We start from the raw sequence: 15,835 nt of genomic DNA on the forward strand, positions 1-15,835 counted from the left end.
TTTGGAGTTTAAGGCACTCTGCGGGAAGCTAAGCCTGTTATTTACCCATTAGGATCCTGTTAAATATTTCAATTTCCAATGAAAAGCTGCCTTTATTACAGATTGTTTCACTACCAGACATGTTGGAGTGAAATTGAACATTAGATATCAATATCCTTTTTTATTTTCATTCAAACTGAAGATAATTATCACAACCGAAGTAAAATATGAATAATAGGGCGAGGATCCCGCGTAGCGATTCTAGTCTTGAAATTTGATTTTCATTTTTAACTTTCTACCATCTTTAATTCTGCTTCCGGCCATATATATCGCTGAGTGGATTTCAACCTAAGTTTCCTAAATAACTTTATATCATTTCCACAGGGGTTGAGTCCTGGTATTTTCCTCCCTTTCTCAACCGTACCTATAAAATAGGGAATGATGGCTTTACAAAATTTGAGTATACGTGTTTACCCAAAGTGCGTTGAGGTCAAATCATTGACTAAAGCTCCGTTGTTGGGTTCTTGGAAATAAATTTCCAATTTGCATAGATGAAAGTCAACCACTCTTTGCGGGGCATTCGCTAAAATTAAAAAAGTATTCTCCGGTAAAATCTTGTCCTGGTGCGGTTTTGATTGGTCATTTCCGAGTTCCAAAAACTCTCACTTTCAAAATGACGCTAGGGGGAAAACCTTTTTTGTGACAATGAGTTGTATAATATATCCTAAATACTGGTCACTAGAAAGCCGACTGGGGCCGGTAAATAACAAGCAGAAACTGAGTTCAATCAGTTTGTCAACCTGCTGGATAACTGACAATTTTGATAAGATTTTACTCATATACTAAATTATATTTTCTTATATATACTGAACACCTGTTATGTAGGAAAACTCTCCATTTAACAAAAATTCAAGTCTTAAGGAAAATAGCCTGTGTACAGACGTCCCCCCTCCCTTAGGAAAAATCCCGATATTTCCTGAGGGAGAGGGGATGTCTGTACACAGGCTAAAGGAAAATCACATTCAATCTATGGCGCTAGCGAAGTACTTTCTTTTCATATCTTTACTTTTTGATATCTCCAGATTGACATCGACTGCAAACTGCCAGACTGCGAACTGAGCACGCGTAGTAATGGTGAAATGGGTATGAAAAATCGTGGTATAAAAGGACACAGCTTTAAAAATCATACACTGTCCAATGCATATGACTGCCATGTAAAATGCTTCCTTGAAAGATGTAAATGCCAAGCGTTCCAAATGAAACAAAATCTGTGCGAGTTGCTGGATGAAGACAGATTTTCTTCTCCTGAAGACTTTCTCGAAGAAGAAGGATACGAATATTTTGATATGAACCGAGAATACGTCGACCAGGTAACCAATGAATCTTGCCTTTTAATACCCGTTAAAATGAAAAAAAATTGAATTGGAAGCTCAAAATTCGAAGCTGCTTGACGTTTTTACCTTCATCAACAAAAATAAAAGAACTGCTTTTTTCTAATTCCGTCCGGGTTTAGACCAATGATTCCATTTTACCTTTCCACATTTATCGGCGATGATGATAAAGTTCACGACGGCATCGTTCTTACCGGTCTTTAACAATCCGGGCTTGAAATGCATTTGTTAGCGTTTTCATTTTCTCTTTAAGAATACGCCAAAGTTATTACTTCCTAATTCATTTTTTTAAAAATATACATCAGCTTTATATTACTTTTTATTTCGTTTTTTTTTTCTGAAAAAACAAATTGAAAGGAATACTTAAAGTTGGTTTGGTGAAAGTGCCTGTGAAAGTGAAACTCCTCATAAAAAAGGAAAAAAAACATAGAACATATTTGAAGTTTAGATGGTGAAACGAAAAAGAATTAGACAAAAAACTGATTATTTCATTCCATTTAGCAAACAAAATTTCAAAACTTAGAGCAACAATTCCACAAATCATGTATTTCGTTCAGATCGCTCAAACTCGACGCCGCGCAAACTTGACTCGCCTTGCCACGGCACTTGAGGCTATGATTTTTGTCAAATAAAATTTTGATGTGAAACTCACAGAATTGTGAACACCAAAAATGTTTAAGGAATCCTATTATGTTGCGGGGAAATAGCCAATAAGCTGTGAGAAAACTCAACTGCAAACAGCAACGGTGATAAGTTTGTGGTTTTGTGGTTTGCTTGCGCGTCCTGAACTTTATTGTGATTGGTCACTACAAAATCAACATTCCTGAACGGTTTTCTAAGTTTGACAGTAAAATCGATCGATTGTGTGGGTTGATGTTATGAACTGTTGCCCAGCAGCCTCGAAATAGGCAAAAGTTACAAGGCGGTTAGTGTTCTTTGATCCGCGTACAAAGGGATCTGGCGGTCTTACCAACGTATTTGCCGAACGGTTAATCGATTACTAGCCAATTCTCACCTTTCGTGTATTTAATCTAAAATAACTTCAGAAACCAGTATGAAAGTGTACCTATCAAATTATAACTGTGATTTTGTCGTTATTCCCACGTGCACTTTTAACAGAATTTTTATTGGTGTTTATACTGTATAGGCAACTGCAGAAAAAGTTTGCGAAGAGCAACTGTGCATTTACCAGTGCTGTAATCAGAGTCCTTGCGCTTACGGAGGCACCTGCATTGAACTGTGTGAAAACGCTAAATACAAGTTCAACTGCACATGCGCCATGGGGTATTTCGGAAGAGCAACATCTTGTAAAGAATTCCTGCAGTGAGACGATGGAACTGACCCGTCCGGAGTTTATCAACTCTTTGACCCACAAACGATTCCATCAATGATGTCTTCTGTGATTTCACCCCTGAAAAGGGATTCGTTTGGACTCTGATCGAATCTTTCAGCTTTTGCTATAATGATGAATTTAAGGATAAAGCATTTTACGAAGACTATCACTTAAACCAGGAAGCATTTACATGGAGCAAGTTTCGTTTATCTTTGCCACGTATGAATGCCACAGTAAAACGCTCGACGTACGTGCGAGCAACCTGCACCTTCAACACTGAAGAACTTAAATACGAAGATTACTTAAGGGCCAAGTTAAGCGATATCGATCTTATGCGCTTCAGTTTAAGTACTTGCAAAAAATTCGAATTTATTAGCGTCCGCGGAAATAACTGTACTAACGACACGGCTCATTTCGTCCAAAGGGATTTTTGGCATGCGCATAGTGATTCGAATAACCAAGAATGTTCCTGTACCAGCTTATCCGAAGGTGCAGTGAAGTTCCCGGGAGGCGAAGATAACTTCGGATGGTATAAAACAAGAAATCCGGTTCACAGATGTGTAGCAAGTAATGATTCTACGACACAGTGGTTGTTCGGGGTACAATACTAGGCTCTTTGATGAAGATCAATCCAGCGCAGACATTCTCTGAACATTTTCAACTATCTTAAATGTGGACCTTGGAACTTTTGCGTATTTTCTTTATTACCAGAACTGTAAAGGAGTAATAGTTCCCGGATAATGCAAGGCTTTCCAGGTGGTCCCTCCTTTATCCCACCTGACTTATGCATGTTGCACTGGATTCCAAGCTTACGTTCTCAGTGCTCTGGCCTTGCTGTGCAGCACCCGGAAACCTTGAGGCTATTCTTAGATTAGACGAGTTTTAATGCGCCTGCCACTTATGGATTCACCAATATGGGTTTATTTTTGCGTATTTTATTGTAAAACAAGGTTTAAATGAATTGGCGTCTTTCGACAGATCTTATCATTTGCGACAGGTGTTTCACGATATTAATTCAATTTTTTGCTGGATTGGGTGTTGGCAAACACATCTTGGGTTAGCGTAAATTAAAATCAGTATCATTGACATTCGTGAAACATGTAATTAAAAAGCCCTTCTTGTACATCTATGTCGATGAGTGTTTCAGTCACATACTGTAAGTAAAACGGTAAAGAAACATTAAAAGAAAAAGGAAGCATCCCGATTCCGTATCCTAGATTCCCAGTTACGAGGACTTTCCTAGAAGTAACAAGTGCAAACTGAGTAGTGAGTTGTGTAAATAATTTGGCACTCGGCATTTGGTAGAACTAATGCCATTTTCTAGTAAATGTAAACATTCATCATATAAATTTTTTCGTTTTTAAATACCAAGCATATATGGTATATGTCCCTGGAAGGAACACTCGATCCTATACCTTACGTTGGAACAATGACGCTGATGAACAACTTTCTTTTCGTTTTAATAGTATTTGATGTCTGCAGTTTGAAATTAACAGTCACAGGCTGTCAGAGAAGATGCGAACAAAGCAGAGGAAGTATTGCTGAAACGGGTATGAAACATCGTGCTATACAGGGACACAGCTTCAAAAATTATACGCTGTCGAAAGCGTATGACTGTCATGTAAAATGCTTCGAAAAGAAATGTAAATGCAAGGTGTACCAAATAGGAAAAAATCAGTGCGAATTGCTGGATGAAGACAGATTTTCTGCCCCTGAAGACTTTGTCGAAGAAGATGGATACGTTTATTTTGATATGAGTAGAGAATACGTCAACCAGGTAACCAATAAATAGTACCGACTTTCATTAAAGTCAGTAAAAACAAGTAAATTAGGGGCCTCAGGCTACTAGCGTTTCCATCTTTGACAAAACAAATGAAAGAATCGGGAGTCGCCTTGAGGTTGTCATAATCGCGTTTTGTCAGGACCTCATTGTTTTGATCGGCTAACACTTAATTGTTTAACACGCACCTCAGTTCTCATACTCATCTTTTTCCCATCTAAAAGGACATGTTTTCAAATTTTGTGTGTCCCTCTTAAAAAATCCGTTCAATTTGTTAATTATTAATTAAATCGTCCTCGTTTTAAACATAAGAGGCTTACAGTTCTTCACATGGTGCATGTTTTCCGAATTGCCAAATTTTGTAATCACCAACTATCTCAGTCATTTCAAGAACTCCTTGTTTAGCCTCTTCTCGTATTTTATAAACAAGAAAAACCAACGGAAAGGAAACAATACTTTCATAGATATTTTTTTTATTCTTGGCATTGTCAGTTTATTAATAAACGGATTTTTTTAGGCCGAAGAGTAAAATATTTCGGATTTGCATGTGTGTGTGTGTGTGACTGTTTGTTTGTGCGTGTCTATATTTATTAGTTATAAGAAGCTGTCTAACAGCTACATCTTCTTTGGGGACACATATGTTAGGTGGATTCATGCGTGAGAATTTTCTTCCACTCTTTTACAAAATTTTTTATCGACAGTTGACGGGAGCGAAAGCCGATTGCCTCTGTTTACAGTGCAAGATTTTTAGTTTGCTTCCATTTTTTCTCAGGCGTACAAGAAAATATATCCCACCATCAAACATGTGGTGCTTGTGATTATGTGGGAGGAGTGGGCGCATTTTGATTTTGCTATGTTAAAAAATCAAGATTTTGGCAAACCTTAAAGTTGAGCTCCCATAATGATACTGATAATAAAGAAACAAATTTAGACCGTCGCAGAAATGAGTGCCTGTAAACTAGCATGGATAAGCTAAGTGCACTTTCCACAATAAAAAAAGCCGTTAAACCTTTTTAAACCTTTGACTAGAGATTTTATGAATGAGATGAGCGAAAATTATCAAACTATTCATATCATTTACCATAGTAATTATAGTTTCTACCTGCACTTTTAACACACCTTTCCCTTGTTGTACGTCTAATAGACATCTGCAAAAGAGGCGTGCAAAGGGCAACTTTGCATTAACCAGTGTATGCAATCAAAATCCATGTGCTCACGGAGGGATCTGCACACACCTATGTGATGTAGCCAAACAAAAGTTCAGCTGTACATGCTCTGAGCGATATTTTGGCAGATATTGTGAAAGGCAGAGAGCAATATCTTGCAAAGGGCAACGGCAGAAAAAGGAAGGGAGCAAGTCAGGAGTCTATCCATCAACTGTTTGACCCATCAACTAACTCCATGTACGAGGTCTTCTGTGATATCGACTCTGAAAAGTGATTCGTTTGGACTCTGATCGAATCTTTCAGCCTTCGCAATAATAATGAATTTTGGGATAAAGCATTCTACAAAAACTATCCGATAAATCAGAAAGAATTTACTTGGAGCAAGATTCGTTTATCTCGCGCTCTTATGATGGCCACAGCAAACTCACGTTCAACTCACGTTCGAGCAACGTGCAACTTTGATTGTGAAAAACGCAACTACAGAGATTACTTAAGAGCCAAGTTAAGTGAACTCAATGTTATGCATTTTAATTCTATCGAATGCAAAAAATTTGAATTCGTTAGCGTTCGAGGATATAACTGTAGCAACTGCACAGCCCTTTTTGGCCAATCTAACCATATGCATGTTCACACCGATTCTTATTGGGGTTCGCAACAATAGTATGGAAGGAAGGAAGGAATGTCCCAGGAGGAAGTAGATCACCTTTTTAACGCAATAGTTTTACCAAATTTTTCTTACGCTCTGCCGGTTTATGGTGCCTCAGATTCCGACCTTTCTGTAATACAGAATTTTTTAGACCGATGTATGAAAAGAAAGTTTATTTCCAAGAATGTAAATATCAGGGACTTGCTAGAGAAGGCGGACAAGACACTCTACAAAAAAAGATCGAATGACCCCGAATGTCCGTTCTTCCAGTTTTTACCTAGGGAAAAGAACACGAGGTACAATCTTAGAAATACGTCAGTCTCTGTTCCTAGAATCTACACTGACAGGTTTAAGAACGTTTTTAGTAACAGAATAATTTTTAGATATGATATGTAAATAGTTTTTTGAGTTTATATTGTAACTTAGGATATGTAATTTTATCTTAAGAAATAAAGATTATTATTATTATTATTATTATTATTATTATTATTATTATTATTATTATTATTAGTATAAATGCCAGTTTACCAGCGCATTAGCAGGTGCTGTTAAGAGACCTGGAGGCGAAGATAACTTCGGTAGTTATGAAACAGTCAATGTGTATCACACATGTACGTTGAGTGATGATTCTACTACTCAGTGGTGGTTTGGAGTACATGAATGAGCTTTAATAAAAACCGTCACAATTGGACATGAACCCAATTATTGGGCCTTTCAGGAACCAGTTTAGGGTGGCTTAAACCAAAACGCGTTTGCGTGGGATAATTTTCGTTTATCATTATCCAGGATCACAACTACTGCTTTGCTTTCCACACACATGAGAGCGACCTGCAACTTTGACATGCATGGACTTAACTACACTGATTACTTGAAAGCAGCATTGAGCGAAATAAATCCCATCACTAGCTTGTCTTTCGATAACTGTCACCGATATGAATACATCAACATCAGAGGTTATAGCTGTAGTAATTGTACAGCCAACTTTTATCAGTCAAGACGTTTTCATTCTCCCGTCGATTCGTACTTCGGAACGTACATCGACCATTGTGAGCTTAAAGCGCCAGATGCGGTGGGTTCTTCAACCCGTGAAGATAACTTCGGATATTACAAAACATTTAATCCTATACATAGGTGTTCGTCTTCTGACGACTCTACCACCCAGTGGTGGCTTGGGGTACAATAAGTCACAAGTAAGAAAATATTATATCGTTACATCGTTTTTATTCACAGAGGTCAAGGGTTCGAATTCCGTACAAGCCTGAATGTTTTCAGGCTTTCTTTTCGCAACTGCAAAAGGTGCGTCTATAACTACGATGATCTTCTTTTATAAAATTAATTAAACCTTATTAAACAAAAAATTAACCTTTAATTATTTAGTAGAAATCCATGCTTGCTACAGCGCACGATATTTCTTGTAGACAGGCCTGGAAATACGCTACTGCAATCGGCTTTCATTAAAACTTGGTAAAGCGTTCTCTTCGAATCCTGAGGTGTGGTCGCTTAACGCCCTTATGGGGATTTCAAGAGGAGTACCCACGCCTAAGTAATAGGCTATTTCTGAGTTACCTTAAGCCTTTGTTTCCAATGGAGGCTATCTGCGACGCCATTTATTTGAAAACGATTTTTTTTATCTCCTGCAAATAAAACTCATTTTCACAAAAAAGGTTTCGCACTTAGCCTCGTTTTGAAAGTGAGGGTTTTTGGAACTTGGAAACAGCCTATTTAACACATTTAAGGCAAAAATTTCGAAAAGCTTAAGGATGAAACTGAATCAGAAATAAGCAAAAGGAAGAAGCACTGGCTAACTCTTCAGTTAGACATCTGTCTCGTCAAGTTTCCATTTTACAATTATTTATGCCTTTTCCCTCCTACTATATATTTAACAATTAATGAATGAGGCTGAGTATCTTGTGAAAAATTATGGATCGAGATCAAGGAGGGTGTTATCTGTCGAGGTCGTAGGCCGAGGCGGATAAAACCCTCCGAGATCTCCATAATTCTTCATATGTTACAAAAGCCGAATTCAATAATTGTTTTATTATTCATTCAAAATAATTCCTAGTTTAAAAACATGGCTAAAACATGCTTACCTCCATCGATCCATCGATGTTAAGTTCATCTTCGATAGTGCACGTTTAGGTTGGTCCAGCTCAGGAAGTATTCTCCAAATAGAAGATGTCGCCTTCGAGTTGTCGTCTTGCTGTTCTTGCCATGTTTTCAGCCATTTTTTCGCCTAGTTCTCACTCTTGAAACGAGTTTATCGTCCGCCATTTTTGTTTTCACAACTAAAATAGCTCAGCCTCGTCCCCAGGTTTTCTCGGTTAGCGGTGCATTAACCTGCAAGAAAGCTGCACTTTTGAAGGCCATGAGGACGAGAGGAGTAATTGTCTTAGTAAAATCCAACTAGTTGGTCAAAAATATCGAGAATAAAGAACTTTTAGCTACCTAAAGCTAGACTTTAATTCTTTTTTGCCACTAAAAACCCCGCGCTTTTCGCGACTAGTGGGCTATAAAATGTAGCCTAGTAGTAGCTCAACCAATCAGAACGCAGCATTGATAATAGACCACTAGTTGGATTTTACTAATAAACTTTATTTAAACCATTGATTGATCCAATGTACAGATCAGCACTGAGTAAGCTTACTTTTCTTACTGCGAGGCTATTGTACTATTATGACTATATTATGGCTATTATGACATGATATCACCATCCATAAAATTAAAGGGATCAAACAAACAAACAAACAGCTCATATTTACAGTTAAGCTTTGATAAGGCGTCTTCTACAGGCGAAGCATATTTTCATGTATGCTGATTTATAGTCTGCCAAACGGCGAGTACATTATGCTTTTGTTTCCCCACTTAAATGCTACACCTTAATTGTCCCAATAAAATGCCCACTCACTGAAATGTACGGGTTCATCATCATAGAGATTTTTTATATTATATAATCTTTTTGAACCTGGGGACTATGTTTCACCAAACCACCACTGCGTAGTAGAAGTGTTGTTTCTTGTGCATCTGTGAATAGGATTAACTGTTTCATACCAACCAAAATTATCCTCCCCTCCTGGGTGGGACCTCGCCTTAGTGCTCTTTAGCTCGCAATTCGCTATTCCGTGATAGGAATCAATATGAGCGTGCCAATATTTATTTTGTCCAAAGTAAGCAGTGCAGTTAATGCAGTCGTGGCCTCTGATATTGATGTACTCGAATTTTTTGCAACCGAGACCGCTGAAATTCATAACGTTAATATCGCTAAACTTGGCTCGTAAATAATCGGTGTAGTTAAGCCCTTCTGTGTCAAAGTTGCATGTTGCACGCACATATGTCGAGTGGTCTGCTATGGCCTTCATCCTTGACCAGGATAAACGGAACTTTTTCCACGTGAAGGCTTCTTGATTTACGGGGTAATTGTTTAAAAATGTTTCATTCCTGAACTCCAACTTATAACTGAAGCTAAACGACTCGACCAGAGTCCAGATAATGACATCAGCTGACCTAAAATCGCAAAAGACTTGGTAAAATGAGTTGGTTGTTGGATCAAACAGTTCATAAACAGCAGAACTGCTACGTCTGTCATTTTCTAATTGTTCCTTGCAAGATGTAGGTCTTCGTTTATGACACAATCTGCCAAAATATCCCGTGGGACAGGTGCAATTAAACTTTACTTTCGCATCACCACACAATTCAATGCACGTTCCTCCATGAGCACATGGATTTTGGTTGCAGCAATGATTGATGCACAGTTTCTTTGATTTTGCGTTGATAGGGATCTAAAGATAAAAAAACAAGTTTCGAATTTCGATAATAATTATTGTGATATATCATTAGCAAAAAAATACGATGAGAATTCAAGTCTGAGAATGATAAAAGGGTAGTAGCTTAACAGTGTAATTTAATCCTAATTCAGACCCGGAGCTGGGTTTTTGGAATTTCACAACTTGCAGTTTTTTTTTGTTTTTTTTTTTTGTTTTGCTTCCTGAGCATCCTTCTATAGAACTATCAAATTTTTATCACGATTAACTCTAACAAGTTATTTCATGATATTGGAAATGATCAGTATATTATTCTGTGTAATTTTAGTGGCCGTATCTTAATATGGAAGCCAACTTTTATGGAATATTTTTTAGTACACTAGCACGTCGCCAAGCAAAAGAATTGATTTATGGCTGCGTGCAAACGGACGCAACAACTCCCAATATTCTTGCGCCAACAATGTTCGGAGTTGTTGCGTGCGTGTTGGCAGTGGTGTGCAAACGGATGCAACAACTCCCAACAATGTTGGGACCTGCAGTGCATCGTGGGAAGAATACAACCCATAAGTCAAGCTGACTTATGGGCTGTTCAAATGGATCCAACATTGTTGTGCCACGCTTCGGCGATCACGGAACAAAAGAAATGTTGGGACTTTTTGTTAGGTGAAAAGTTTGACCGGTTTCAAACTTTGCGCAACAACACGCAACAACATCCAACAACATGCAACAGGGTGTGCAAACGGACGCAACATGTAACATCCAACAATGTTGCGTCCGTTTGCACGGGGCTTATGAATGGCACAAGGCGGCCATCTTGGGTCGGCCATTTTGTTTTTCTCTTAATTTGCTTTTGTTACCTTGTGAAGTCTATGATTAAAGACTTTACATTTATTTATTAAGCGTCAAAGCTGAATTTTTGGGCAAACATTCCAGTCTAGAAGATTAAGTTACTATAGAGACCTTACGTAATAAGAAAAGAAATCATCTGCACACTCAAAGGATTAAACGGCACGACTGAGTTCGATGGAAATTTTCTCCCTTTTTTTTTTCTTAATTATAAACGCTTCCAGCTGGCGAGGAAAAAATTACCGTCCCCCCTTTTTCATTTCCCTCTGATTGTGCTCCACAATTTCAGCCTGTATATATTTTTCCCCTCTGCTTGTCTCTTTCAGGTGATCTTAATGCAACTTTAATGATAGAAATCATCTTTGCTCGAAGGTGGATGAAAGGGTTTGTTTACAAAGAAATTATGGCTTTTCCCTTTTTTTAAAAGTCAAACACTTCAACTGGCTCGCTAGCCTGCAACCAAAAATGCGGTCCAAACTTTCTTCGTCGATGGTCTTTTAGAGGGTATCATCCTGATGGAAATTAAACTAAAGTAAAAATCATCAACAATTTCAGCGTTTGTCTTACCAAGTTAGGAAATTCCCGGTTCATATCGAAGTAGGTGTACTCGGCATCGTTAACGAAGTCTTTGGGGGCGGAAAACCTATCTTCGTCCAATAGCTCACAGCGTTTTTGCCATATTTGGTACGCTCGACATCTGCACTTCTCTTCGAAACATTTCACATGACAGTCATAAGCTTGGGACGACGTGAAGTTTTTATAGCTGTGTCCCAGCATGGCATGGTTTGTCCCCATTCGATGTCGGCCCCGACTTATCTCACATTTGCCTTGATGATAAGCGATTGTTAACCTCACAACACATCCGGCAACTATGAAAAATGAATAGCAGAGACAAAAAGATTTTGGAACTTCCATGTCTTGCAGATAATGAATCAAAACAGTTATGAGTACATGTTGTACAAGGTCCTTTTTGAATCTTGATTTTCCCTTGCCTTCTTGGTAGCATTTAACATTATTAGAATATTCGCTGTAGAAGTGCAGTTATGTATCAAGAATAGCGTGGGAAAAATTACCCCTTTTTGCATCTGCCGAGCATTGTCATGCTAATCTAAAATGCATAGAATTCGTAAACTGTGTTTGACTTGAGACGGGGAAAATGATGAGATAAGACCATTTCACCTGTCTGTCGACAAATTAGATGTCAGATATAATAAGAAAAGGATAAAAAATAAATGTCTTATTTCCTTAAAAAGGGGGAAAAATGAAAAAAAAAATACCGTTAATTACCGATGGAGGGGTCAAGGCTTTTATTGCTAAAGCACAGACAGGCGTTTGAATGATGAATCCTTCACTTATTATTATAGTATGTTTAGAAGTACTTTTATTTCTCCTTCTCTCCTTTTAAGATATATCACGAGACACTCATGGTCTTTCTTATTGTTTATTTTCCGCTTTCTTTCTAATTTTCGTTTTTCGCAGAATGGATGATTGTAAGTGGTTAATCGGCTTTGATGCCTATTGTTCTCGTGACATTTAATTTACTCGCAGTTTTTAAGTCCATCACATAGTTTACTTTCATTCAATAACAGTCACAAGCAGGAATATTCATTGTTTTATCTTTGTAACATATTGTAACTCTTTTACAGAGAATGAATTTTAATATCTTATGAAGGGGAATAATTAATTTTACGTGGTTGCACTTAATGTACAAGGAGCAGCTGGTTAGATTGCTTCTGTCACAGCTCACTTTTTTGCCCCTTTATATTATTTATGGCTCTTCAGTAAACGTGCATGCGCATTATTGGTTTATATTTATGCCCATTCTCGGCGACGCTGACCAAAAGAGTTGCAGTTCTGGAAACGAGAATTATTTATGCCGAATAATGAAGCGAATTCACTTAAAATCAGTTCACCAATATGGAATTCTAACAAATCTGAATTTTGCACTAACAAGATATATTTCTTATTTTTGACGACTACTTTTGTGAATTATAGAATGAACATATAGGCAGCAAATCTTCATTTTCGATTCTGAACATCACATTAAATATATTTCGCAAAAGCGTGATATCGACGTTAAGCAACCATAGCATTTTGTAGATTATAACGAAGTGCAAGGAGGCTTCAGTGAGTAGGCACTTAAATTAGGGAGGGGTTAAACATATATTTACTCCAACGACAATTTCAATGGACTGCTCAAAGTGAGATGATGATGAGATATATTTTAATTCTGCTCATCAACTGGGCTATATTCACATTATAAATACCGGATAGGTTCTCGTGCCAACACGAAACGAAAAGATATCCGGTATGTAATACACCTATCGGATATATTGACTCTCCACTTTGGAGAGCGGCGAGGTGCAGCATTTCTCGTTACAGAAATCGCGACGAAATCACCGTTCTTTTGTACGAACAGAAGTACTATCAGTCAATATAGCCTTAAAAAGTGACACTCGGTGTTCATTGTGCAGCGCGCGAGGTAACTTTATCCCGATTCTAAAAATAACTCGAGACGAATTACCTATGGAATAGGGTGTGTAGGGGGGATGCCTTCTCTGTCCCCTTTATCCTCTCTTGCTCTATCTTGTTTCTGTCAATTCTATAACTAAAAGTTATTGCACAGGGCTGAGCGAAATATCGTGTTTTGTCAGTGGCAAGCAGATCAATTATTTGCCGAAGGCGAATGTTGAGGCCTAAGTAAATAATTGATCTGCTCTCCACTGACAAAACACGACTGATATTTTGCGATAACCGAGTTCAGTAATTGTTTCATCATTCAGTAGCTAAGTTATTTTTTTTGATAAATATCTTCTACAAGCTGCCATTTTTACGAAAGAGTGATCGCAAGAGCAGAGTATTATTTGTAGCCAAATACAGTTGGACGTAATTGCGCATGAGTAGACCATTATTTGTAGGCAGTTATTTGTATGTCACGTAGTGGGCTCTCGGCCAATGAAAAGGGAGAAAAATTTGCATCGAATGATAATGCATTTTATTTTTACTTGAGATTTTCTAAATGCCGTCCGCATGATCATGGTGTCCTAAATAATATTGTGGCCGCAAGGTTTCAGTCAGCTGACTGTATAGTTATTCCATGCGTACTCCACTTCTTTTTCCACCATTGAAAAGGCCTTAAGAGTTTTTATGATTATTAGAGTATTATTTATAAAAGTCAATAAATGTCAAAGTATTAGAGCTTTAAAGGTGTCAACTTATAATTAAATTAGCGAAGTTATTGAACATATTTAAACAAAATAAAGCGAGACGTCAAGTTGGTACATTCCTTTGTCGAGAAGAGCAATATAAAAGCTTACTTTGACTCACAACATCTGACTTCGGTTATCACAACATTTGTCGTATTTGACAAGATCTTACCAATGCAAAAGTTGCAAAACTCAAGTTCTAAAGAAACTTTTTTTATGCTGAAAGTCTGCGACGACAAAATTTCAGTGACTCCTGTGCCCTAGAAAATGACTTTGACTAAAGGTATGTGTTTAGCTGAACAATAATTTGGTCTTCACGAGAAAGGCAAACGTAGCGGTAAGTAGAATGATGTATATCTGTTATGGATGTTTTTATACCACCCATAGTGACTTCCACATGATCATGAACCATTGGCATTGAGTAAATTGGACATAAATAATAGCCAAAAGTTCCAAATCAAATCTGCCGTATTTCGTGGTTATTGTATTATTTGAATCGTCCGAATTTATAGTTCTTAACTAAGACCTTAACCACTAAGGCATTTATCGATTTTCTACATGAAATAAACTATTGAGATTATACGAAAAGATGTCATGAGATCGATCTTACAGTTGCTCAAACCAAGCGACCTCTGTTCAAGCATCATGGACAACAAAGCATAATCTCAAACAGTAAATAATTCAGTGATCTCCTGTGAGATAAAGGGGACTGTATCTCCCCAATAAGATGAACATTTTTTTGCCAAACAAAATGTCAAATTAACACTTTTAAAACTGTTATTAAATTTGGTGTGTGATAGCCTGTTAAATAACGAGCCATTTGTATAATTTCTGTATCATTTGTTAAGGTGGCCCGAACCTATTTATATGCGTGTTGGTTATGTTTTTGATTTGCGTTTTTCAGAATCAAATTTCTATGATTTTTGGCATCCTTAATAAACAATAATGGAACTTTAAGAAAATATTAAATATTTTCTTGTAGGTATAAAAACCTGTGAGATATCGGCATATATTTAAGACCGTGTTTTTACGAAAAATGTAAATAACTTCGAAATCTCACGACAGATTTTTCCCGAGCCTCAGAGCTCCCCAGTTTTACATTGGCAAGTTTGAAGGCAATCGTGACCGTAGAACTCGCTGCACAAAATGCTGATCAAATTTAACCTTAAAATGCTATACTAACACATTTGTGAAAGTTGACACACAAACAGAGGAAGACTGCAGACAGACTATCTCCTATATGAAGCGATATTCCTAGCTAAAGCTTTATTGCAAGAAACAGAGTAATCAGAAACTTACGGCGAATACAGTTAGCTAGTGAGTGACTTCTTGACAGTTTTTCGTAGACGTTATATTTTGCTTTGTTAAGATTTGTTTCTAAAAGAGAGGGACTAATACAACTTAAGTTTGATGAATAGGAGTTCTTTAATATTACTGCGCACTCAGCGTAAAGTTGTTCGTCTTGTAGTGCTAACTATGTTCACCGTAGGTTTCTGATTACCCTGTTTCTTGCAATAAAGCTTTAGGTGGGAATATCCTTTCGGATAGAAGATAGAATTGTGAGTTCCTTGTTTAAATGAGAAAACTTCGTTTAAAGTGTTTATATTGCCTCTAAACCATCCGGCACTGCCTTTTTTTTTAATTTCAGTCTGTTTTTAAATTCTATTTCCAGGTTTCTGAACTCAAAGCATCATGCTCAGTTGAACTTTGCAGAAACCAGTGCTATAACC

General features: G+C 37.4%; 1 protein-coding gene and 1 pseudogene across 1 annotated transcript; one reads left to right on the forward strand and one right to left on the reverse strand.

Annotated features, from left to right (window-relative positions):
- Positions 1-4,087: 4,087 nt before the first annotated feature.
- On the forward strand, positions 4,088-7,585 carry LOC140953783 (uncharacterized; annotated as a pseudogene).
- A 1,679-nt stretch (positions 7,586-9,264) lies between these two features.
- On the reverse strand, positions 9,265-11,694 carry LOC140953784 (uncharacterized). Its single transcript, XM_073403170.1, has 2 exons — positions 11,467-11,694; positions 9,265-10,071 (listed from the first exon to the last, which is right to left on the reverse strand). The coding sequence occupies exons 1-2, from the start codon at positions 11,692-11,694 to the stop codon at positions 9,265-9,267; spliced, it is 1,035 nt and encodes a 344-aa protein (XP_073259271.1).
- Between the last annotated feature and the right edge of the window lie 4,141 nt (positions 11,695-15,835).

This window comes from Porites lutea, chromosome 12, assembly GCF_958299795.1.
Source record: "Porites lutea chromosome 12, jaPorLute2.1, whole genome shotgun sequence".
NCBI classification, from domain to species: Eukaryota; Metazoa; Cnidaria; class Anthozoa; order Scleractinia; family Poritidae; genus Porites; species Porites lutea.

Excerpts from the sequence above, each read along its gene's own strand:
- LOC140953784 (XM_073403170.1), bottom strand. The coding sequence starts at position 11,694 with ATGGGGACAAACCATGCCATGCTGGGACACAGCTATAAAAACTTCACG. Across the intron at positions 10,072-11,466 it reads ACCGGGAATTTCCTAACTTG|ATCCCTATCAACGCAAAATC; the intron begins GTAAGACAAACG and ends TTTTATCTTTAG.